This window comes from Camelina sativa, chromosome 15 (assembly GCF_030686135.1).
Source record: "Camelina sativa cultivar CO46 ecotype springtype chromosome 15, ASM3068613v1".
NCBI classification, from domain to species: domain Eukaryota; kingdom Viridiplantae; phylum Streptophyta; class Magnoliopsida; order Brassicales; family Brassicaceae; genus Camelina; species Camelina sativa.
The window spans coordinates 1,247,679-1,272,139 of NC_141894.1; the positions used below are offsets into that span (position 1 = coordinate 1,247,679).

The window sequence follows — 24,461 nt, forward strand, 5'->3', positions numbered from 1 at the left end:
AAAGTGTATTAATTTCTTACGTTCAATCTCCTGATGTTTTGGTTTTGATCATTCTATAAAATTTGGTAAGAAAGTCAATTTCGTTTATTTAATGATTTTCTACTTTTTACTTTGGTAAAGATTTAATTGTTGACAAAAATATGATATATGCGAGAGCATTGTATAAAAATGGGTCCACAAAAAAACCTGTACCACCATTCCACTATCTTTAACATCTTTTTGTGATAACTAATTTTACGAGTAAAACAATGGTGAAGATGTCAATGAAGTATGTTTTCCTTTGTCTTCTTAGCTGTTACATCTGGTAAATTCATAAACCAAATACATAAATGATGGTCACAACCTTCTAAGTACAAGTTACAATTTACAAGCTAAGTGTCAAGGTTCTTGACACTAGAAGATAAAGATATTGTGTTCAAAGAATGGTTCCAAACATTTTTACAAAACTATCATTGGAGATTATATTTAGGAGATATCTAAATGTAATAGAATAAGAAGTTTTTCATTTAAGTTTAGGAAAATATACTTAGGGGTTTTATATATAAGGAGATGCTAAGATGTAGCATAACCTAAGAGTTGTGAGCTTTGAGAGAAAGAGAGGTTTGTAAGAGAGAGCTTAAGTTTTTGAGTTATTTTTCTTAACCAATAAGAGAGTTATTCTTATAATTTGTCTTTCAAACCTTTCTTAAATTCTATACCAGCCACATCGCTGAGATATTAACTGTTGCGTTGGCGTTGTTTGCTAGTCCTTGGCTTATCGCGGTTTTCCTTATGCAATGCTCAACAGTTGCCGAAACTGCCATTGCTAAGAAGGATATGAATAGCCCTAATCCCATTCGAATCTTGACATTGATCCTAACCGGTCTGCCTTGGATCTTGGAAGCTAAAGGGAGGATTGCGCGTTCGTACAGAACGACCCATGAGATAAAGGCTATGATTTGTTTATATATGACAGCAAATTAGTTATTTTTTTATTTTTTGAAATGTTATATACATATTAACAAAAAATAAGCAAAACATATGTAAAGTATGGACAAAACATGAGTAAAATATATTTGTTTGTTATTAAAATCATATATTTGTAAAAATTGTGGACAAATCATATATTTTGTAAATATGAACAAAACATAACCTAACTATATATTTTTTCAAACTAAACATGGCCAATAAAAATGTGGGTTGTAAATATGAAAAATATTTATACGAAAAATATTTTTAATGAATTAACAAAATGGTAATATCTAAAAGTTTATTTTATATGTTATAAAAACACATATGTCAAAATATTTTACTTATGTTTTGTTCATATTTTACATATGTTTTGCTTATTTTTTTTTGTTAATATCTATTTAACATTTCAAAAACTCAAAAATGACTAATTTACTGTCATATATAAACAATCACACCTAAAATTTATATTTATATAGAATTTAAGTGTAAACTATACTCAATGTATCAAATAATCAAATAATTTATATATATAGATGATTTTGTTATAGTTACAAAAAATGTAAGTGTCTAGATTTAACACAGAGTTGAAATCGAACCAGATTAAACTGAGAAAACGAAGAAGAAAAAACCGATTTTTTAAGCGAATTTGAGAGAAGAGGGGACGGAAATTACCCGGAAACTGAAGAGAGAAGCAATGTCTACGTTGAGGAAAGGACCCAAATACACACTTGAGAGGAAAGCTCCAACGAAAGGCGTCAAACTGGAAGCAGCTAACCACATGAACAACACGGTTTGAGCTTTGGCAACCCCCAATCTGTAAATTTTACTTCACTGAATTTGGTGGAAATATTAATTCATTGATTTTTTTACTTTCTGATTTTTTTTTAATACAATAAAACATGCTCGAAAATATGATTTAATGACAACAAAGCGTGACTTAATATTTTTCTCAAGTCAGAGCGGCACATCCTATTATTTTTTAAACAACCAATGGAAACATTCATGAAGCTTCTCTGCAAACAGAGTCAACGTTCTCTATCCAATACACACAAAAATCTCTTTGTTAATCCTTCCTCCATAAACAAGATAACAAAGAAATCGATTCTTCAGATCTTTCTCAACAACATCTCTATCTTCTACTTTTTTCTTTTTTATGCAAACTTTGAGATCTTGAAATTTGCTTAAATTACACTCTATGGATTCTCTTTTTTTCTTTAGCTTTTTTGCTGTTGCGGTTAGCTTCTTCACGCCTTTGTGTATAATATTTTTCTTGCTTCATAAAAAATTCAGATTCCATCAACAAAACAAAACATTAATCGCTTCATCTTCTTCTACTTCTTCTGTTATTTCTCCTTCTTTGTCTCGAAACTGGAAACATCATGTCTTCCCGAGCTTCCATGGGGAAGATGTTCGAAGAACCTTTCTTACTCACATCCTTAAAGAGTTCAGAAGAAAGGGAATCGACCCATTCATCGATAATGATATTGAGAGGAGCAAATCTATTGGTCCGGAGCTCATAGAAGCTATCAAAGAGTCAAGAGTTGCAATTGTCTTGCTCTCAAAGAACTACGCTTCTTCGTCATGGTGTCTTAACGAGTTGGTGGAGATCATGAAGTGCAGAAAAGAGTTTGGTCAAATAGTGATGACCATTTTCTATGACGTAACTCCAACACACGTAAAGAAGCAGACCGGAGATTTTGGAAAGGTCTTTACAAAAACTTGTAAAGGTAAGACAAAAGAGGAAATAAAGAGATGGAGAACAGTTTTGGAGGCTGTGTCCAAGATCGCTGGAGAGGATTCTCGAAACTGGTTTGCCCTCTTGATTTGTAGTCTTTCAAAATATCTAGACAAAACAATTATCATGACTTAATAACTCACGTATACATCATTTAATCTCTCCAATATTGCTAGGGATAATGAAGCAGCCATGATCGAAAAAATCGCTACTAATGTTTCAAATGTGTTGAATAATTCAACACCATCACGTGATTTTGACGGTTTAATTGGGATGGGAGCTCGTATGAAAGAAATGGAGCCGTTGTTATGCCTAGAGTCTGATGAAGTGAGGATGATAGGGATTTGGGGTCCCTCTGGGATCGGTAAGACCACCATAGCCAGATTTCTGTTTAACCAAATCTCAAAATCTTTCCAGCTGAGCGTCTTTATGGAAAACATTAAAGAGTTTATGTATACAAGACCACTGTGTACTGATGACTACAATACAAAGTTGCAGTTACAGAAACAGTTTATGTCTCAAATAGTAAACCACAAGGATATCGAGATTCCTCATCTAGGAGTTGTACAAGATAGGTTGAACAACAAGAAAGTTCTTATTGTTCTTGATAACATTGATCAGTCAATTCAACTAGATGCTCTAGCAAAAGATACTCGGTGTTTTGGTCATGGAAGTCGGATTGTCATCACAACGCAAGACCAAAAACTTTTGAAGGCACATGGCATCAACCACATATACAAGGTGGGTTTTCCATCAACATCTGAAGCTTGTCAAATATTTTGTATGTATGCTTTTGAAAAAAAGTTTCCTAAAGAGGGTTTCGAGAAGCTTGCATCGGAAGTTACAAAACTTGTAGGTGGACTACCATTGGGACTAAGAGTTATGGGATCCCATTTTCGGGGAATGTCTAAACACGAGTGGATAATTGCACTACCAAGGTTAAAGACTCGTCTTGATGCCAGTATTCAAAGCATTTTAAAGTTTAGTTACGATGCCTTATGTGATGAAGATAAAAATTTATTCCTTCATATAGCATGCCTATTCAACCATAAAAGGGTTGAAAAAGTGGTAGAACATCTTGCGCATGATGATTTCTTGGATGTGAGGCAAGGGCTTCATATCTTAACTGAGAAATCTCTAATATCTATTGAAGAAGGAAGGATAAAGATGCATAATCTGCTAGAACAGTTAGGTAAAGAAATAGTTCGTCATGAGCTTGGACCCCAATCCATTCATGAGTGTGGAAAGCGTCAATTTTTGGTTAATACTAAAGATATTTGTGAAGTACTCACTGATGACACGGTTGGTTCTTTCATTACCTTGTTGCTCTCTACAAATTACTTTTATATGAGAAATAATAACCATCTTTTAACTATATTTATGTATTATCTGGTCTTTTTTTCAGGGTAGTAAAAGTGTGATAGGCCTCCATTTCTACCCATCTGAGCTGTCAGGAGAATTAAATTTAAGTGAGAGAGCTTTTGAAGGAATGTCTAACCTTAAATTCTTAAGATTTTACTACCGACGTGGTGACCAGAGCGATAAATTGTGCTTACCGCAAGGTTTGAATTGTCTATCCCGAAAACTTAGAATACTAGAATGGGATCGTTTTCCAATGACATGTTTGCCTTCCAATTTTCGTACGGAGTGCCTTGTTGAATTAAACTTGCGGTTCAGCAAACTTCATAAGCTATGGGAAGGAAATCAGGTACGATATTGTTTTAAGTATATATTTCTCTCCCATTTTAAAATTTTTAGTTTGATTTTGTTTGTATATATAATAAGTTTTTACAAGTTTTAGGCTTAAAGGAGTAGTCTTATCATTCGTTATTATTTGAATATAATCTTAGTGGTTTGGAAGTAATGTACGTTGTCTTTTTTATTTGTATAGCCGCTTGGAAATCTCAAGTGGATGTATTTAAATCATTCCAAAAACCTAAAGGAGCTACCTGATCTCACAACTGCCACTAAACTTGAAGAATTATTTCTCGTTGGATGCTCAAGTTTAGTGGAGCTCCCTTCTTCCATTGGGAGTGTTGTTAAACTCCAAAGATTGTATCTTAGTGATTGCTCGAGGTTGGTGGAGCTGCCTTCCAGTATTGGGAATGCCATTAATCTCGTATGGTTGAATCTCATTGGTTGTTCAAGTCTGGTAAAACTCCCATCATCAATTGGAAATGCCACTAATCTTCAAGGATTATATCTTGATATGTGCACTGGTCTGGTGGAGCTACCCTCCTCTATTGGAAATCTTCATAAATTGCAAACGTTGACTTTATTAGGATGCTCAAAGTTAGAGGCTCTTCCTACTAATATCAACTTGAAATCTCTTGATACACTTGATCTCACTGATTGCTTGTTGTTGAAAAGTTTTCCAGAGATCTCCACAAACATTATGGATCTTAGGCTCATGGGAAGTGCAATAAAAAATATGCCTTCGTCGATCAAGTTGTGGTCTCGTCTTCTTGACTTGGAAATGTCATACAATGAAAATCTCAAGGATTGTCCGCATGCTCTAGAAAGGGTTACGGAGCTTCATTTGAGCGATACAAATATACAAAACCTTCCTTCATGGTTCAGCAGTTTCACTCGTCTAGATCGCCTTGTACTCAAGGAATGTAAGAAGGTGGTATCACTCCCACAACTTTCAGATTCCTTGTCATACCTAAAAGCAGTAAATTGTGAGTCACTAGAAAGACTCGATTGCTCATTTCACAATCCAAACATTTGTCTATGCTTTGTTAACTGCTTCAAACTGAATAAAGAAGCGAGGGAACTCATCATCAAGACAAGTACTAACCGTGTCGTCTTACCTGGTGGAGAAGTGCCTGCGCACTTCACTTACCGAGCTACTAGTGGAAGTTCCTTGACAATCAGGTTGAATGAGAGGCATCTCCCTACATCCATGAGATTTAAGGCGTGCATCTTGCTGTTTGATAAAAGTGTCAAGGAGAAGAAGGTGGAAGAGGTGTATGATAGAAAAGCTATGAAGGTATCGTACCGCATTATGGATCGTGGCGTCATTGTTCCTTGCAGACCAACACACTACTATCTGGCTCCCCCTCTAAAAGAGCACTTGTACAGCTTTGAATTTGAAGTGGACGTGACATCCAATGAGCTTTTCTTTGATTTCCAAGTCGATAGGAATGAAGCGGTAATAAAAGAATGTGGGGTAGTACTCCAACTCTAAAGTCCCTTATTCAGTCTTTTTTGGTCCACTAAGATTCCATCAGTAATTTGGTTTTGCTAAACCCAAAAATGAATGTATGTGTGTGCGTGTGATTATGATAACGATCGAGTCCGGTTCAGGCATGATATGAATCCAAAAGAAACCGCATGCATACACACACATTACATCAACTGCTTTGTAATGAAACGAGACTATATTGTAAAAAAATTATAGTTGAAACATTTAACGTATAGATAGAGAAGTGCACAAGTTTCATCACACAGCATAAGCAAACACAAGAATAACAAAAGAAAGACCATGACAAACGCTTAAGAAAGAACATACATGAATTCTCTCATGCGAGAACAAGACACACAAGAGTCTATTTTTGCGAGAACAAGAGACACATAGAGAGTCTATTTTTGCGTCTTATTCTGGAAGAGGAACAAGACTCGGAACGTAAAGACTGCCACATCTATAAGTGCTACGGCCACGTGCATACCACAGTGGTCCTGTCTCAACTTGGTTTTTGATCTCACCTCCCTCACTAATTTCGTAAAAGCTGGGACAAGCAATATCATCATCCTTTATTTGTACATCATCTTTATCCTCCTCTTGGACAAGAAGTTTATCGCACCATAACATGAGACCACCACCACCACCATTGGTCTTGTCGTGGATAAAGTATGTGGGAATACTGTGAGCGTAGGCACGGGGATTCAATATAGGGAGATGAGGGTGAGTCACATTAAAATACTTAGTCCATGAGACAGCAGCAGCAGCATCAGTCACCTTGTTTGTGACCCAAACCTCGATCCTTGGGGTGTCGTCGTGTCCAACGCGATGTTGATGCAATAAAGAAAGCCTATCTCCTCCGAAGCTTGACAAGACAACTAAATTAAGAGACTCGTGGCGGACCAGATCAACCTCAATCTTAACGGGGAAACTAGAAGAACATGTTAACGGCTTGAATGTCTCTTTGGAGAAATCGAAACTTTGGATGAACATTTGGGAATAACCCCGCGCACTCCTGGGTTTAGCAAGCCAATACATGTTTCCCTTCATAGACACATACTGCCACAACATGATCCAATCGAAAGTAATAGCAGGAAAGACTCTCCAGAGTTTAGATTTGAAGTCATATATCTCATACTCACTATTAGTTGGGTAGTACTGAAACTTCAAAACCTTGTAGTTGTGGTCATTGTCGTATCCAAAACCGTATTTATCAGAAGCTAGGAGAAGCATGCAAGGGGGGTTCAATCCATTTGACTGCGCTGCTGCTGCTTAAAACCGGATTCCAAACTGCAAGCTTGCACCTTTCCTCGTTTCCGTCACGAAAAACGTATAGCAATAATCCGTCGCAGTGAATAACAGAATTAAAACAATTATGAATTTTACTACCCACAATCAACTCGGACGGGAGTGGTAGAGTTAAGAGATCAAGGGTCACCGGATTCATGATTTGAAACGTAGTATGATGAATTCGAATGAACCGTCCTGCATGATTTTCCTGGGAGTGATCCAAGTGTTTGTAGATGAATCTCTTGTCCTTGAAGACAGCGTACCATTCTTTGCACACCGACTTGGCTCGCATCACATCTTCGATCTGAATCCTGATAAGTATCTCTTCTTCTACCACCTCACGAGGCAGCGACGAGCCTTCTGGCCCACGATTTTTTGTTTTTGACGAAGCCGCCGGCATGGAGGACAAACAAACAAACTCTTAAAGTTTCAGTTTTGCACAGTAGATGAAATTCAAGAAACAGAGAGATAATTTTTGACGGCGGGAGAAGAAAGCTGCTTCGAGAAAAAAGGAAGATGGATCATATTGGGCTTCTATAATTTTCGTTTTTTATTGGACTTTTGGGCTATTGATAACCCATTAGCACTCAAAACCCGATTTTTTTAGTTATAAATTAAAAAATTTGAGGTAAAATAAATTAATGAATGGTTGAATTCATTGTTTGACCCAAAGCATATGTAATGGTCAATAATTAGCTTTCCATAGACGAAAATGAAGAGAGAAGAAGAATACCATAGACGAAAATGAGTTATGATGATGGAGACTGAGAGACTACGAAGAAACTAATATTTTGGAACTGAAGCCGGCAGAAATGTAGATGGAGAGGCCAGAGACATTGGAGAAACAAAGAATAGCAGTGAAAGTTAAGTAGGACTGTAGGAGGTTTAGTCCCATTATTATCAATTTGCAGCGTCTGGATAAGTTACTAGTACGTACTTGGTGTTGCACTTTTATGTTGTATTTGTGTATGATGCTAGTTGTCAATGTGTGATGCTGGTTCTGTGTGATTGACTTAGTCAATGAATCCGCGATTGATCCAGTCTACATCGACATATTGTTTTCAACTTTGGCTAATTAAAATGAATAAGAAGTGAGTAATAATAGATATGACCTGAAAAAACAAAGAACGACATAAACAATCCAAAAAACAAAATTAGTCAACTATTAGCATTATCATATTTTTTTGGGGAACGAATTATAGAATTCTAATGGGAAACTAAAATATACTGTATAGGGTTGTTGTAATAAATTAAAAAAAAAAATCGCCAAGGTAAAATTAATAATTTCTAAAAAATTGCAATACATCAATATGTCACGTTTTTATTTTATTTCTCCTTCCTCACTAGTAAAAAGATAAATATGTGAAATTAGTAAAAGAAATATCTAGAAAAAAAAAGATAATTAATTTAGCCATTGAAGAAAGCAGAAATAAATGGAATTTATAAGACCGGCCGGGGTTGGGTATTTATTTAAATATCCAAATATCATCAACGAGAGAGAGAGACCAAGTTTTTTATAAGCTTCAAATCCATTCGAGAGTTTGGCGTTTTCCGATCTGTTTCTCTTCTTGCAAACCAAACAAGAAAAAACAAAATTCGAAGATAGTTTTTTGGTGATAAAATTCGGATACGGATCCGAGAGAGAGTTTTCCCCCAAATTTGTAAAATTAGGTTTTTCTTCTTCGCCTCCTCCTCCTCCTCCTTCTCTTAAGCCCTAGCCTTTCTGTTTGATTCCTATCTTGGTTTCGCTTTCCCTCATCCAATTTTGCAGTTTTTTCAACCTAATTTTTTCGTATTACGTCTTCTTGTACTTTCTTGCAATTTCTTTTTTTTTTTCTTTTGTGCATTGAGAGAGAGATTTTATAATATTAAGAGGATCCTCTTATTGATAGTTTTCTTTGTACTATATTATTATTACCTCTCATGGATTCTCTTCGGGTTTCGATTCTCCTATTGTGTGCGATAGCTCTGTCATGCTTTACGTCCGGGTTCGCTTCATCACGGGCCGTTTGCAATTACGAATTCGAGCTGTTCCGGTTCGATTTAGATGCTAAATGTCCTCTTTATCTCTATCCAACTCCTCCTCCTATTCAGGTACGTTACGTTTTCATCATTATCCTATTGAGGTTTGTTTGTGAGTTTATGATTCCTATGCAACTTCAGCTTTCTTCTTATTGCGATTGGATTTGGACTTGCTTTGTGATGAGTTTCGGGTCTTCATACGGTTTTAGTGTGACGGGTTAGAAATCAAATGCTTTATATCTATATCGGATTAGACTTACTCTTCCAATTATTGAATTAGGAAGCAATGAAGGATTTTGATAACTATTAGCCGTGAAAGTTAAAAGCTTTCTTCTTTTTTCTTCAAGTTTGGATCATCCTACCTACTGTGTGAATTGAAAGTATCATCCGAATTTTGTAACTTCATCTAGACTCTGTTTAGGGTTTAGAGTTTAATGCTCTTATACTGCATATTGTGTAGTAGCTTCTCTGTCTGCATATTTGATTTAGCAAAATTTGTAATAGGTGTACTTTGGTTCTTCTATAAGCGGATGAAGTTGGATCTGAAGCTTTATTCTTAACTAAAAGCAGTGTCTAAAATTTTTCACTATGCAGGTAGATGGAGACTCACTGGACAGGTTAATGGCTTTAAACCATGGAAATGCTTATATGTCTGTACTCTTTTATGCTTCCTGGTGCCCATTCTCACGTGCTCTGCGCCCTAAGTTTGACATGTTGAGTTCCATGTTTCCTCAAATACAGCACTTAACTGTGGAGCATTCTCAAGCACTACCCTCGTAAGAAGCCTACTTAGTCTTGTTTTTTTTAAACGTTACATAGTTTGTTATTCTATTTCCATGCTAGTTAGTATAGCAGGGAAGGTGGATTGAATGACTCGCATCAATAAATTTTGTTACTGATAGTTGGCTATTTCGCACTCTGATGGATAAAGTTGTTACCTTAGCAGATATTTTATTGTTTTCTGTTACTCTGTCTTACACTTCTTTGGCAAATATTCATTTGAATTATATTACAAGTATAGGTTAGCTATTTCATTCATCACCCTATCTGCCTTGTGTAAATGTCTCGCTAGTGGGTTTTTCTCCTAAGTGCTTTTAGGTTTCTTCATGTATGTTGGCCTTTTCTTTTGTCTTACTAACTGATTCTATTATTTTCTTTGTTGCAGTGTCTTTTCTAGGTATGGTATCCATAGCTTACCTTCAATCCTGATGATAAACCAAACTTTAAAAGCTCGGTACCATGGTCGAAAGGATCTTACATCCCTGATTGAGTTTTATGAAGAAGCAACAGGTGAAACACCAAACCACATAGTCTGCTTGTGTTTTCTTCCAATCTTCCTGAACAGGCTTTGCTTTATGTCCAAGATATGACTAGCACATTTCGGGTTGAAAGATTTAAAAATAACTTATTGTTCTTTTTGGCTTTCCAGGTCTCCAACCTGTACAGTATGTGGCTGAAGGGGAACCAACAGGCTTAGATGCCGGCGATGGTAATTTGATCACATGGTTGCGCAACGGGACATCTATCAGAGAAATATTCAAACAAGACCCGTTCTTGATACTATCTCTGCTGTTTATCTGTTTACAAATAGCAATCCTTGTCTTCCCCATAGCTGAATCGCGCATGAGAGCGTTGTGGGCCTCTTATGTTCCCAATCTGAACCTGGAAAGATTTAGAGAGGTAAGCCAACTGTTCAGCCGTGGTCTTCATATGGTGGATGTGAGGAGGTTATGGTTGAAACTTAGACTCATCAAAACGAGGAACTTCCATGAAAGGGCAATGAATGCACAAGCCTGGGCTTCATCACTCGCATCTGTCTCTCTTGGCCAAACTTCATCAGACCAATCCTGATCCTAAGGGTTAAAACCAAAGGCCCTTTGAAAGATATTCTAATATCTTGTCAGCGTTGGAAAGAGATAAGCTTTTAAGTGTGTTCTGGAAGTCTGAAAGTTCCTTTAATGAAATGTTATATGACTTTTGAGTTTTATTTGTCTGCATCAAAGCATGTAAATCCAGGAACAGCTTTGCTTCTATTTGTGAATATCTTTCTCCCTTTTTTTGTTCTATAAAATCTGAGATGTCTGTTTCGGCCTCATTTCTTTTACTGAATAATTTGATTGATTGAGTCAGCTAAATTTGTCTGAATCTTTTACGCAGCTTTGTGTTGTAATGCTTCTTCGAGTTAGGTTGGCTCTGCCATGATTCCAAGATAGGGTACACTATTATCATCATGTGCATTGGTGCATTATAGGATACCACATAAAACATGAAAACAAAAACCAAGGAATCAAGCTTAAATGTCCAAAAGTAGGGAACAAAGCCAAAGCAGAAACGTTTGGAACTTTTGCAGGGTTCGAAATTTTTTTTTTTATAAAAGGTAAGAAGAATAATCACTTTGGTTTCTTTCTGAAAAATATAAAAGAAGTAGTTTTATATATAAAAAGTAAAAGATCACAGCTCCAATTATGATTTTTGATGGGTTTTAACTTCTCTAGAAACTTTAATTAGTAATTAGCCAATGAAAATTGTCCAAATAAAAGAGAACTACCAAAGATAGTATGAGATGAAAACACTTTTTAAAACGATTTATTCGCAGCACTATCACATTATTACTGAATCTGGAATATGGGTAGTGTGTTCACATCAAACTATGTAATTAGACCTTTTTTATATTACTAGTGACATAAATTAGTACCAAAGATTCTTCGTAATCTCCTTACTCCAACATGATGTATGTATACATCAGCATTAACTAGACCTTATCCAAAACTATTTAACGTTTTAGCTATATACTAGTACTATTATATGTAACCGACTCATAAATGGGTTTCACTACGAAAATGAACTGAACTGACATTAGCTAGGTCTGAATCTACCTAGCTCTAATCTTAACTTCTAGTCCTTATGAAAAAGGGGACTCTAGCAAGAAAAAAATTAATCAAGTCATATATTATGTCTTTTTTTTTGTTTATAGCCTTGTGACTGCTATCTAAAACAATTATAGGCTTCTAGCAAATAAGAAGACTTCATCAATTATGATGGAGGAGAAAAATTAAGGACCTTGTCAAAGAAGGCAATCGATGGTTCTTCTTGGAATGGGTCCCCAAAGGACCACTTATTCTTTTGTCACTTCATTACGTTAGATAAGCTCTAAATTCACTTTCGTCACCCCACATCTTCAAATCTATACTTTTATTAATTTTAAATTTGCGTACATGTATCATGTATGTTTTGTGTCCACTTCGTATAATATCAATCATGTTTACAAACTGATATTTTTTCTTCCCAACATTAAAAGAGCTTATCGAGCTAATTGTTTTCAAAGCATCTTCTGTGTAATTTAAAGCAATTATGTGTTTCTTGATTGTTTTGTTTTTTTAATAAAGATAGTCTCAACTAGTTTGAATCTTGTGTCTTGTCTTCTATTAAAGGATCTTGAAACCCCTTCACGTGGGAGAGAGAAACAGAGAGAGATGTTGTTGTTTACTCCATGAGAATACCAAACGCACTTCGCTCCAATAATTCAAAACATCTCTCACTTCCTCAAACAAAAATCTTCTCGCTTCCTTATTTCTAAAACCCTAATCGAAGTTCCAAAGATCGGATCAAGGAGACATAGATGGATCTCGAGGATTGGGAACTACTCTCCAATAGCAGCTTCAAGGATCTTGATCATGACGAGGATCATCATGGAGCCATGGTGATGGATTACTTCCTCTGCCCTTCTACTAAAGATCCTCTTCACGAAACAGAGTCTTCTCCAAGATCCATAGTGGTCCCCAAAAAGCTTGTCCAAGTTCCCATAGCTTGGGAACCCTTGTTGGTGGTGGATCAAGACAACACGAAGACACCCAATAACCCTGATCTTGAACCGGATCAGTATCCGGATTCAAAACAAACCCTGTCGACGGACTCTGTTTCGTCACCTAGCGTTTCCTTCAAGACAACGAAGGACACTAAATTTGCCGACATGAAAATTGACCCACCAGCGAGGATCACGAGTCCTCTGCCTCAGATCGACGATACTGCGTCGAAACCCTCTGGTTCCGAAGGAGGAGATGACTTGGGAGATAAGAAAGAGCTTATTTTAAAGGAAGAAGATAATGATGGTGAGAGATTGAACCTGTGGAAGGTTGGTCTCAATGGGGTTGGAGCAATTTGTTCTTTTGGTGTCGCAGCTGCTGCTGCCACCGTATGTGTGTTCTTTCTCGGACACAACAATATCAAGATTTCTAAGAACAAGAACCAGTTGCTAAGGTTCCAGATTTACTCCGATGATAATAAGGTAACCTGATTTAAAATTAAAATTAAATTATTTCATCTTTGAATGTTCTTAGTTAAATAATTTAAAGAAAAATTATTGGTTTTAGTTGAGCTAGTAGTTTCTCGTCTTGAGACGGATCTTTGATTTCTACTATAAAAATATTTCAAACTATTGAATTAAATGATAAATAAACATTGGATATTGGTGAAGTATACTATACTATGATATGAAAGATAAGGGAGTGATAGATTTGGATAAGAGACTGTATAGAATATGAATCCTTGTACAAAAAAGTAATATTTGTGAAGATGAATGTGAACCAATATAGTGGAAAGAGATGGTAGAAAACAATTTTCTGATGGTAATGGTTCATGACGATTAGTTGGTAATCTGTCTGCTTGATAGTATTATTGGCTAATTGTTATAAAAGTTACAGTATTTTTTTAATTTATTCCAGATGTTGTATGATTAACTGATTGATAACTTTTGTTTAAATGATAGGAACAAAATTTTGAATATTTTAAGCGGACCAAATGATAAGTTCAAAGTTTACGTGTCCATTGGAACAATCTCTATAATTGAAAAGAACGATTCTTGTTTCATATCTTTGTACGTTTTGTATTTCTGATTGTTTCTTGTGCTAGTTAATTAAAGCATTACAATTTCTAAGTAGATTTTAAATTGAAATATTGTTTCTTCTTTTTAATTGGTGGAGATGCAGAGGATGAAAGAAGTTGTGAATCATGCAACAAAGATCAACGAAGCAATATTTGGTACGAAAGGTGTTCCTGTCGTAAGAGCTCAAATATCTTTCGGGGGTTACTACGATGGACTTTGAAATCAAAACGAGTCAGTACGAGTCTATCCATGCCCATAGGCTTCATTATAATAGTAGTTCATTGTTCATACTTGAATGTTCTTAGTGTAAATAAATAAAGCTTTGTAAATTATATTATATTGTTAAAATAGATCATTGTGAGTATTATTTCATATGTAAATTTCCTTACCGTCAGTAAGAAGAACTTAAATATCATTTGACAATTTCTTAATTGCTTATTCTAAAATTTATTAAGAAAAAAAAAAAAAAAGGAAAATAGACTATCTAAATGTTTGGTTGGTAAAGGGAGAGAAAAGGGCTAAACCAGAATTTAAGTAGATTTTCCGGTTAAAAGTCAATTTTAAGCCAGTGGGGGAAAAAGAACCAGACCGTAAATTTCCCACTTACAGTACTATGAAATCGGACCGTCAATGTTAAAATCGAACGGTTAATATTAAAGAGCACTCCATCAACGGCGCAGATACAAAGAGATGATGCCCTAAGGCTTAAGGGAAAGGCCGAAAACCACCAAACCATTGCCTTCTTCCCCCTCTCGTTTACAGAGTCGGTAGAGAGATTGAGAGAAAGAGAAAGAGCGACGTCGTAGAAGTCATCAGAATCTCCACTTTCGTCTTTCTCACCGGTGTGAAAACATCGATCTGTGTTTTGCCAATCAGATTCATTTCACTCTCCGGGACTTGTGGATCTTGAGAGTAAAAAGATAGGTAACTTTTGCAGAGCTCAAGCTTCTTCTTTCTCTAATTTCCCAGAGAAATTTCACATCTTTTTGTGAATTGTAATCAATTTAACATTCGATTTCTCTTTTGATTTGTCAGTTCTTAAGGTAGTTGTCTGTTGGGACGATCGAATCGATCAGAGAAGTGCTTCCAAGTTCCAAGTATGCCGTCAGCGTTAGAACAAGAGATCTTCTTACAGTGGGGAAACAAGAAGAGATTGAGATGTCTTCGAGCCAAAGACAAAAAGATCTCTCGCTCTAAAAACTCTTCTTCTCGTTTTCTAGGTCATGAAACCTTCCTCCTTCAATCCACTCGATTCTCCAAGTATGTGTTTCTGATTTGATTGTTTCCTTTTAGTGAATTGCTCAATACTACTCTTGGAATCGTAGCCAAAGACTCACACTTTCTTGGTGGGTTTTTTTTGTTTTGTAGAGGATCAGAAGGGACAAGCCTCAGATCTGGATTACCGGAGCGACGGCCGGAGAAAGAAGAGAGGTATTATACTACGAGAGGTGTTGTGGATACCATTGGTAAAGATTGTTTTGATGGAAACAATGGAGAAGATGTCAAGGACGAGGCTATGTGGCCGAAGCTGTTTATAACGTTATCAAACAAAGAGAAGGAAGAAGATTTCTTGGCTATGAAAGGTTGTAAACCTTCACATAGGCCTAAGAAGAGAGCCAAACTCATCCAACGAAGCTTACTTGTCAGTTCTTCTTTTCTATACTTGTCTTTTTAGAATGTGTGTTGAAGATTCTTCTTTAGTAACAGTTTTGAGAATAATGTTCTTTTGGTTTATTTATATATAGATGGTGAGTCCTGGAACCTGGTTGGCTGATTTGTGTCCAGATAGATATGATGTTAGGGTGAAGAAGAGCTCTAAGAAGGTATGGACTTTTCTCATTTTCTAATCCAGTGATTCTATAGTAGCGATTGAGGTTAAGATTTGTTTTATTTAGGTAAAGAAATGATGTTATGTGTTTTGTGTGTTGCAGAGGCGAGCCAGAGGATTGAAAGCCATGGGAAATTTGGAGACTGATTCAGATTGACAAGTTTTCGTATTGATTCAAGCTAACTTTCGTGGGTTTACTTCTCTGAAAGAAAAAATGTATTTTAGATGAAATGTATTCGGTTGAGCACTTTGAAGTTGAACACAAGGATAAATCATCTTCTTTGTGTCAATGTATGTGCTTTGTTGTAACGTGTAACATGATGATCTATTGCAATCTTATTGTTTCCAGATCATAATCCTATTTTGTCATAACTTGGTCACAGACTCTCAAGTGTGTTAACCAATAATTGTCTGACATACTATATTCTTTTCACTGCAGGAAGCTAAACCACTTGAGAAGCTAAACCACTCTCAACTCTCAAGTGTGTAACCAATAAAGATTTAGCATTTAAAGCTTAAAAAAACAAAAAAATTAAGTCTTGAAATTACACTTCTAGATCAAAATTTTCATCAATTTCATCCAGTTATTTGTTTCTCATTTCGTCTTTATTACAAGTATATAAAATGGTATAAAAAGAATAACAAGACTTCGAATTATGTCATTTGATCATTAGATATTTCACAAATTAAATATGACCTTTTTCATGTATAAGTTTAGTTATACCCTTGTTAAGATATATATATACATGATTAAATGAATGTTCTTCTGCAACATTTGATAAGATAAGCATTGTGTAAAGGAGGAAGCTGTTCTTGTTGTAGCAGAAGGTATAGCTTCTTTCCATCTTTATTTTTAGCTAACTAATTGGAAACTGACTTAGCAGCTTGAAGCATTTCCACTATCAGTGTCTTCACATCCCTGCAAAACACCACCACCACCAATTTAAGAGTTACTCCATCAGTTTTGGATCATTCTTACAGTAAAGGGTATCAGTAGTTTTAACTCTTAAGAGTCTAGTCCGAAACTGGGAACAAATTGCAACATAGAGTCCTTGATCTTACTTTCTGTCTTGTGCGCGTCTTGGGAACGGAACTCGGAGTTTGAAGGTGTTCCCTTGAAGAGTAGCCTTAACGTTGAAACCAAGGCTGTCCAAATCCAGCATCAAGGCGCTCTCCACCTGATATTCAATGAAATTTACTCATTCTATAGTCTGAATGTGATCTATGTTAATATATGTTCATTACTCAAGGTCTATGTTAACCAATATAAAGGTGATGAATTAAATCACTTACAGGTATGGATGTTATATTGTGTACAATGGCTTTGGTATCCTCTTCATGGTCTTTGTTCATGTGAGACTGCCGAAATGAAAGGGAGTTAGTAAACATCCACTGCTATATGTTGACGATTGTACTAGGGATATGATTGTTATACCGTTACAGGCTGTGCATATTGAGCTATGGGATCGACTTTGGCTGCTTGGAACTCCTCTTTGCTGAATTCTGGTAATGGAGATTTCAGAGAGTAAGTAATTTATTAGCGGGATTACGTAAATTGGATCACATAAGATAGGATATAAATAAGATGAAGCAGAAAAGATACCTCCAGATCCTAGAAAAGCAGTTGCAACCCCTGAAACATATCTGACCACTTTCGGTTCGATCCGCATAAAGCTGAAGTCCCCAAAATCAACCTTCAACGTTTCAAGAAGAAAAGGTTCAGTTAACTAATTTATTTGAGAGGTTCTTCACTTTCTGGTCATTACAAGAAAGGGTGTTTACCCAAAAAGCAGTGGGATGCTTGGATAAATAGGCAGATCGAACAGCTGCTTGATCTTTTTCAGAAACCTAAATAATACATAGAAAAACATTCAAGCTTTCTATTTGAATGTAAGAGCATATAAAACAAACAAAGGCGAAATACATACCAACACTGCATCACCATGTACGGTGATCCTCAAACCGGTCCTATCTTCAGGGTCTCTAGCAATTAGCAGTGAGCATTTTGGATTAGCTAAAAGATCCTGCAAATGGCAGAATGAATTATAAGGCCGCTCAAAGTCTTCCAAATTGCAGCAAAACAGAGATGAATTATCATAAGTCCTTGAATAAACAACAAACCTTTGTATGAACTGCCAAGCTACTAACTGCCAGAATTGGTGAACCATCAGCATCACATGCAAAATCAACTATTGACCCTGAAGGATAACCCTCATACTTCTGCACCACATCAAAATTACGGTAAATGAGATAGAATGATGGTAGCTTTTGAAATTACAATGTGTGACATAGTGAACAACAATAATCAGAATCCTAGGACTTGGGTACACACTATATTCAAAGAAGAAAAACTTAATTGCTCTCACCTGAGAAAAAGTGGAAAGCATACCGCAAAGGCTACCATTAAGCACAGTTCGGATTTCTTCGACTGGGGAAAGACGAGCAGCCTTCTCCTGAAAATTAGACGACCACACATATCAATACTTTAAAACTCATACACATCACACTCAGAACATGAATGAATGATTATCAAATCATAAAGATGAATATGTTAAGATAGCATGGTTACAAAAATTGGCACATTAGTTACCTCGTGAGCTTGAATCAATTTAAAAACATCTGTCTCACTGTCAACACTCCCGGAAGACACAGCCTGATTAGTAGAGCAGAAGTATATGACACAAAGTTAGAAGTTTTCAACAGTTGAACTCAAACTCTCAATATAACTAACAAATATGACAAACAAAATCAAAATGATAACACGAAATCAGAGGACAACAAAGGATCACTGACGAACATAACTTTCCCCTTTTCAATCTAATACATAGCATCCTCGTAGAGCTTATATGCACAAAAGTCTGCCATTTTGAATAAAAAGATTCGACCTTTTCTTTCTCTAATGACAGAAACAACTCAACAAGTCGGCGCCAACATTAGAGATCAAGGAGCCACACCCACTACAATCCAAAATCAGATTCATTAATAAAACTTGAATCCTCCAGATAGATACCTGAGAAGAAGACTGAGCTGCTGAGGCCATGGCGAGAGGAGGAAATCGACGGCGGACGGTGGGAAAAGAGACGGCGGAGATGATTGAAGCTCGGTGGTGATTAAGACATGAAGGGAACAAGAATCTAGAAGTGATTAAAGGCGTTGAGAGATGATGGGCCACTACTAGCGACTTCATCTTCTTCTTCCCCCACGAAAACGGAACCTTTCGGATGTTCTTTGTTTTGCTTACACGTCTCTCCTTTCTCTCCGTTGACGACAGACACAACACAATGGTTAACCACAACCCGGTTTGATTTTGTGTCTTTTTTAAAATTTCCCGGTTTATTCTGGTTATTTAAATTTTAATGTCTTCGGTTTACAAACAAACAGACAGATTACATTACAATCAAAAACAAAAAAAAAAAAGCAAAATTACAAAATCAAAGTCGATAATTTAACAGAAGATTCGTCGAAACTGTGCCGGGAAATTAATCGAAATGAGTACGGCGATCGACTCCGGCGCCGGAAACGAAGCAGAGGTACGATCCGAGAGAGGAAGCGAGGCGGCGGAGTTGGAGGAGAGGTATGCAGAAGATAAAATTGAGAACGGTGGCGCGAGGAAGTCTCTCCGGGTTACAAGCAACATATTGCCAGAGATCCGCCGATAGATTCACCGTCGTCTCCACCAATCGACTGTTCAACACCATTTTTATTTGTCTCAAAATTGCTCCCGGGATCGAGTTTTTTGTTTTTTTATATTATTGCAGAGAACTCAGAGTCTCAGAATCTTAAAATTTAGGAAACTTTGCAAAGAGAGCACCCTGTATTTTTACGAAATATTAACTTTTTCCTGAATCAATTTATTCACTACCATAATAACTTAGTGCCTTATTAGTGGTGTGTGTTAGTAACCGTGGTACCCTAGTATCAAATTCACAAGAACAATATTGGTAGGGCTCTTGTCGCTGTTGTATTGGATTTGAATAGATCATCCCAAATGGAATGACTTGTTTACTTACTTATTGGTGTGATTTACTTTAAAACAGATGTAAATGCAGTATTCTGATTTAGCTTTGTAAGACTGTGCTGTTTAATGACTTGTGTTTCAGACATTCAGTATAGAAAACTTGATAGGTTCCAGAAGAAAGAGATGGAGCTATATATATGTCTTCATAATTGAAACTCTTGGAAAAGTAAATATAACCAGAGAGAACACCAAGAAAAGAAAAGGAACAAAAAAAAACTAATCCCAGCCGTTGGATTATATGGTGAAGGTGTTACTCGTTTTGAAGGAAACCTTTGTCTTCTAAATAAGAGATGACTTCTTCAGCCATAGCTACAGGGGAAGGACACTCTCCTTCTTTCTCTTTCAGCTCTATCTGTTATGTTTCACAAAAATATGCATACAAAGTCAGATTAACATATTTCACACACACGCAAGATAGTCTTTTAGTTAGCCATATTCTTGAAGAAGAATCATATATATATTCACATTGATCATACCTCACAATTCAAGGGAGATTCATACGGATCATCTATTCCCGTGAAACCTGAGAAAAAGGGTATGAAGAAAAAAAAGGCACTCTATATAAAGATTCAAATGATATGGAAGCAACTTTCTCTATTCTGTTTGAATGGAAGTTTATGTTATCTCACCTTTGATCTTTCCTGCACGGGCTAGCTTGTATAGGCCTTTAGGGTCTCTTGCTTCACACAATTGTAAAGACATGTTCATGTAAACCTGAAGAGTTTATGCCACAACATGAAACAAATATCATTAACTGAATGGGGGATATAAACTGTAAAGTCTGGTGTCAGATTAGCTTGCCTCGATAAAAGATGAATCCTGCATCATCTCCCTGCAGGCATCACGGTCTTTTCTATATGGTGATATGAGGCTGGCAATGCAGATCAAACCAGCATCCGCAAAGAGTTTTGCTACTTCTCCTGCGTTTCAACATACTGTATAAATGGTTTTCTTTCAATATTAACCAGAACCTATTTCAGCTTTCAGGTGTAAAACAATATGTATAAATCGATGGGGTCCTGGTAATATGTAAGCCTTAATTACTAATACAACCTTCTAAAGTATTAGCATTTCTATGAATGATTTCCTTAGGATTATGACTTTCACAAACCCAATTCAAAATGTAATATGTAACTATTGTACTTACCGACCCTGCGTATATTTTCAACTCTATCCTCTGCCTTGAAACCAAGATCTTTGTTCAAACCATGACGAAGATTGTCCCCATCAAGAATATATGATAGCTTTCCTCGGTTGTTAAGCTCTCTACTCAGCGAGCAAGCTAACGTGCTTTTCCCTGCACAATGTTTCAGGCTAAGAATTTAGAATATAGACAGAGACTTATATGTATGTATAACATAAGAAATTTAGACAGAAACAAGACATCTTAAGTAATCATCACAATGAGGAAGATTTATAAATAACCTGAGCCACTGAGCCCTGTGATCCACACCACACAACCCTTCTGGTTTAACAACTTCTGCCTTTCAGCTTTCCCAATGGGTGATTCTTGCCAAAATATGTTTGTCGAATTCCCAACTGTCGACATTCTCAAAACCCTGTCTGTTAATCTGATCTATCACCAAAATTGTATATATTCAACCTGCAAAGACACGTTCAAACAACATTAAAAGATGACCACTCTTCTCGAATAAATTCCAAAGGTAACAAAGACAAGTTCACAACAAGAGACACTGATTTCTCAATAGAGCAGAATAAAGATTCTTACAATCCAAGCCCCATAATGTTATGACTAGAAAATGTAATTCTTTTCATAAATCAATAGGTTCCTAAATCAGTGTCTCCAGAAGAAAGATCAACAAAACAACTTAAATTCAAATCCTTTTTGACAACCATGATTTATAAATCGGTCACCCTATAATTTACCGCAAGAGAATCAAAGATAAAAAAATAAAGAGAAAAAGATCACAGGAAAGAGGAACAAAATGTGTCCTTTCACATGGCATCAAGAGAATTAATTAATTACCTTGGGAATCAAAATGGGCTCTGATTCTCAAATGACGGAAGAGTTTTGTTGAGCTCGTTCCTGTGTCTGTTTTGGACCTTTTGCTTTTTTTTTCCTTTTCCTCTCGAGTATCTTTGAGGGGGTCATTGTGAGAACCGACATTAATGGAGTGGCAGACAGATGGAGGGAAGAGAATAGGGGGGAGGGGAGGGGAGGGTGATCAGACGTTTAATTGAGCATCAACAAGTGTTTTGCTTTTCACTTAGAGATTGATGAAGCCCATAATGTTAACTGGCTTATCTTATGAAAAGTGAAAGACACGAGAGGGAGAAGCTCAAATGAAAATTTGAGATACTACATTTTAATTCAATGTGTTAAGTAATTAACGATAGATGGGAACGTAAAAAAAAAACTATTTACTTATTAAATCTCTGACCTTGTTTCTCTTTCTAAACAATCTCTATAGTAATACTAATCGAAAAGTGCAAATGAAAATATATACTTTATTTTTGAAAATTTTTGACACAACTTTAAAACTTTTATAACAAGATTAGAGTCGGATCATCTGCAGCTCTCCAAACATGTCATCGGGTTTTATTTTTGTCATCTAATTTTTTTTTTTTTAAATCAAGCGGACAATAAGGAAAATTAGGGAATTTTCTAAAAATTGAAACAACAAAATCTTCATCATTTGTTTTTGAATTAGAAAACATATTTAGATTTAATTTGAAATCTTCTACAATCAAATCAAATGTTAACTATTGTTACAAAAATTTCTTACTAAATATAGTAGGAAAGATACTTATTAAAATTTCCTATATTTAATTATACAATTATTGCTTTTCATTTGATTTTTTTTTGGTTCAAAAGACTGTTTTTCTGTTTCTAATGTATTCCATACACACATAATTTACGCATTTTAATAATCAAATATTTTTTGAAAAATATAAGTATAATTGATATGAAAAGAATAACCGTCACCGCTATTATTTTCATTACCCAACAAAACTATATAATACTAAAGTATTAGATTATTTATATATGAAAAAAAAAAACAAAATTACAAAGTCAAATGATCATTTACTAACATTTAAAAATTTAACAATATATTATCAGTTTGTCCAGATACTCAGTGAAACCGTGAGCGTGACTCTGTTTGATGATATCGATTTGAGTAAGAGATTCTTTGCAGTATGGGCTTTGTATAGGATGTTAGTCTTTTTGGGTTCCTGTTTCCCTTCACTGGGTATGAAGTATCCATCATTGGCCATCTGTCATGATAAGTTCATTGACAGAGTTTTTAGAGCTCAAATCGGGTCGAAAGTTTATGGACAACATGAAGCAGCTGTTAGATTGTCGAAGTTTTATTCATATGTCGTGTTGTCTTGTGTTGGGTTTACCTGGGTTGGTCTTTTGTCTTTGGAGTCATGGTATAATGTGAAAGAAGTTGATGCTTTAAGCTCTAAGGTGGTTGAATTCGATGATCGTCTTAATCATGTTGAGGACTTTGTGGGTGAACAAGTCAAGAAGGAAGAACAATTGAAGAAGGTATTCACGGTTGACCATGCTTTGCTAGTGTTCCTTTATGGTACTACAAAAATGTGTAAGGTTTTTCCTTGTACGGCTTAATCACATTATCTTGTAATCGGTGTTGTTTCTTTGTGGGCTGTAATCTTTTGTTTTCGTTTAAAACATTGAAATCTTCCTTTTGTGGTCTGCGTTATCTCGAGTTAGTGACTTGGTATTTGTTATTTAATATAGTATTTTAGTGATCTTACCTTACTCAAATGATCATTTACTAACATTTAAAAATTTAACAATATATTATCAGTTTACATCAGGCAGTGAAATCGATTTGACTGACATTGATCTGAGTATCAAATCGTTTGTTGCGCTTGGAGCTCTTCAGGATTTTAAATTATGTGAGTTCAACTTTTCCATCTGCTTGATGAAGTATGGTTTATTATTGCATGCATATATTCTTATTTTGCTCATTGATAATTTTGTGGCATATTTTTGCTTAATGTTAGTTTTGTTGAGTGATTGTTTTGAAGATTTATGTTAATTACTTAATTTTCGATTATGTTGTTATGAAGACTTTACATAAATAATATGTTAATCATTAAATTTCTGATGTTAAAAATTATCAAAAAAAAAAATTGAAAAATAAGTAAACGAGTTCCACAAATCTTTTAATTTTCTTGTTAGAATTTGCAAACCGGTCAACAGATTAAATTTAGGGGAAATAGGAACCGACATTAATGGAGTGGCAGAGACTTGGTCCCTAAAGACACGTTTAATTGAGCATTTAAGCATCAACTTAGAGATAAATGATGGGCTATAAAGCCCATAATGTTAACTGGCTTATCCGTTTAAGAAGAATAATTTATGGCCTTGAATTGATTTTTTGAATTTTAGGTTTGATATTAGACTTGTCTATTATTTTAAATATCTGTTTGGGTTATTTTCAATCAATTATTTTAAGAGAAAAAGGTAATATAAAAAGCTAAAGCATAACATTTTTTAAAATAGTAAATCCGTGACATTAGGCTATCATGAACAGGATTTTTCTATTGGGGGCACAC

The 24,461-nt window shown here is 35.6% G+C and overlaps 6 protein-coding genes and 1 pseudogene across 9 annotated transcripts; 4 read left to right on the forward strand and 3 right to left on the reverse strand.

Annotated features, from left to right (window-relative positions):
- Positions 1–2,027: 2,027 nt before the first annotated feature.
- Positions 2,028–6,106, forward strand: LOC104744484 (putative disease resistance protein RPP1). The gene is made up of 4 exons (XM_010465547.2): positions 2,028–2,760; positions 2,863–3,988; positions 4,092–4,394; positions 4,578–6,106. The coding sequence occupies exons 1-4, from the start codon at positions 2,147–2,149 to the stop codon at positions 5,874–5,876; spliced, it is 3,342 nt and encodes a 1,113-aa protein (XP_010463849.2). The 5' UTR covers positions 2,028–2,146; the 3' UTR covers positions 5,877–6,106.
- A 178-nt stretch (positions 6,107–6,284) lies between these two features.
- Positions 6,285–7,560, reverse strand: LOC104744483 (putative F-box protein At1g77650 pseudogene; annotated as a pseudogene).
- A 986-nt stretch (positions 7,561–8,546) lies between these two features.
- LOC104744486 (5'-adenylylsulfate reductase-like 5) lies at positions 8,547–11,277 on the forward strand. Its single transcript, XM_010465549.3, has 4 exons — positions 8,547–9,254; positions 9,777–9,958; positions 10,348–10,472; positions 10,612–11,277. The coding sequence occupies exons 1-4, from the start codon at positions 9,084–9,086 to the stop codon at positions 11,031–11,033; spliced, it is 900 nt and encodes a 299-aa protein (XP_010463851.1). The 5' UTR covers positions 8,547–9,083; the 3' UTR covers positions 11,034–11,277.
- Positions 11,278–12,238: 961 nt separating this feature from the next.
- Positions 12,239–14,495, forward strand: LOC104744487 (uncharacterized). Of its 2 annotated transcripts, none has more exons than XM_010465551.3 (2): positions 12,239–13,467; positions 14,168–14,495. In XM_010465551.3, exons 1-2 carry the CDS (start codon positions 12,802–12,804, stop codon positions 14,282–14,284), a joined length of 783 nt encoding a protein of 260 aa, XP_010463853.1. In that variant the 5' UTR covers positions 12,239–12,801; the 3' UTR covers positions 14,285–14,495. The 2 variants fall into 2 exon arrangements, with proteins under 2 accessions (XP_010463853.1, XP_010463852.1); XM_010465550.2 differs by having other exon boundaries at positions 12,347–13,467; positions 14,162–14,495.
- A 105-nt stretch (positions 14,496–14,600) lies between these two features.
- LOC104744488 (uncharacterized) lies at positions 14,601–16,248 on the forward strand. 2 transcript variants are annotated; one of them, XM_010465553.3, is made up of 5 exons: positions 14,601–14,988; positions 15,100–15,324; positions 15,433–15,706; positions 15,810–15,887; positions 15,996–16,248. In XM_010465553.3, exons 2-5 carry the CDS (start codon positions 15,164–15,166, stop codon positions 16,047–16,049), a joined length of 567 nt encoding a protein of 188 aa, XP_010463855.1. In that variant the 5' UTR covers positions 14,601–14,988; positions 15,100–15,163; the 3' UTR covers positions 16,050–16,248. The 2 variants fall into 2 exon arrangements, with proteins under 2 accessions (XP_010463855.1, XP_087344324.1); XM_087488198.1 differs by having other exon boundaries at positions 14,799–14,988; positions 15,108–15,324.
- Positions 16,249–16,540: 292 nt separating this feature from the next.
- Positions 16,541–19,645, reverse strand: LOC104744489 (non-canonical heme oxygenase HOZ, chloroplastic). The gene is made up of 11 exons (XM_010465554.3): positions 18,903–19,645; positions 18,483–18,545; positions 18,259–18,345; positions 18,014–18,112; positions 17,821–17,916; positions 17,675–17,740; positions 17,496–17,586; positions 17,328–17,395; positions 17,186–17,251; positions 16,955–17,070; positions 16,541–16,811 (listed from the first exon to the last, which is right to left on the reverse strand). Exons 1-11 carry the CDS (start codon positions 19,077–19,079, stop codon positions 16,754–16,756), a joined length of 987 nt encoding a protein of 328 aa, XP_010463856.2. The 5' UTR covers positions 19,080–19,645; the 3' UTR covers positions 16,541–16,753.
- Positions 19,646–19,970: 325 nt separating this feature from the next.
- On the reverse strand, positions 19,971–22,140 carry APK3 (adenosine-5'-phosphosulfate (APS) kinase 3). 2 transcript variants are annotated; one of them, XM_010465555.3, is made up of 7 exons: positions 21,898–22,140; positions 21,336–21,513; positions 21,058–21,207; positions 20,712–20,830; positions 20,540–20,624; positions 20,387–20,433; positions 19,971–20,262 (listed from the first exon to the last, which is right to left on the reverse strand). In XM_010465555.3, exons 2-7 carry the CDS (start codon positions 21,457–21,459, stop codon positions 20,161–20,163), a joined length of 627 nt encoding a protein of 208 aa, XP_010463857.1. In that variant the 5' UTR covers positions 21,460–21,513; positions 21,898–22,140; the 3' UTR covers positions 19,971–20,160. The 2 variants fall into 2 exon arrangements, with proteins under 2 accessions (XP_010463857.1, XP_010463858.1); XM_010465556.3 differs by lacking the exon at positions 21,898–22,140 and adding an exon at positions 21,640–21,774.
- Between the last annotated feature and the right edge of the window lie 2,321 nt (positions 22,141–24,461).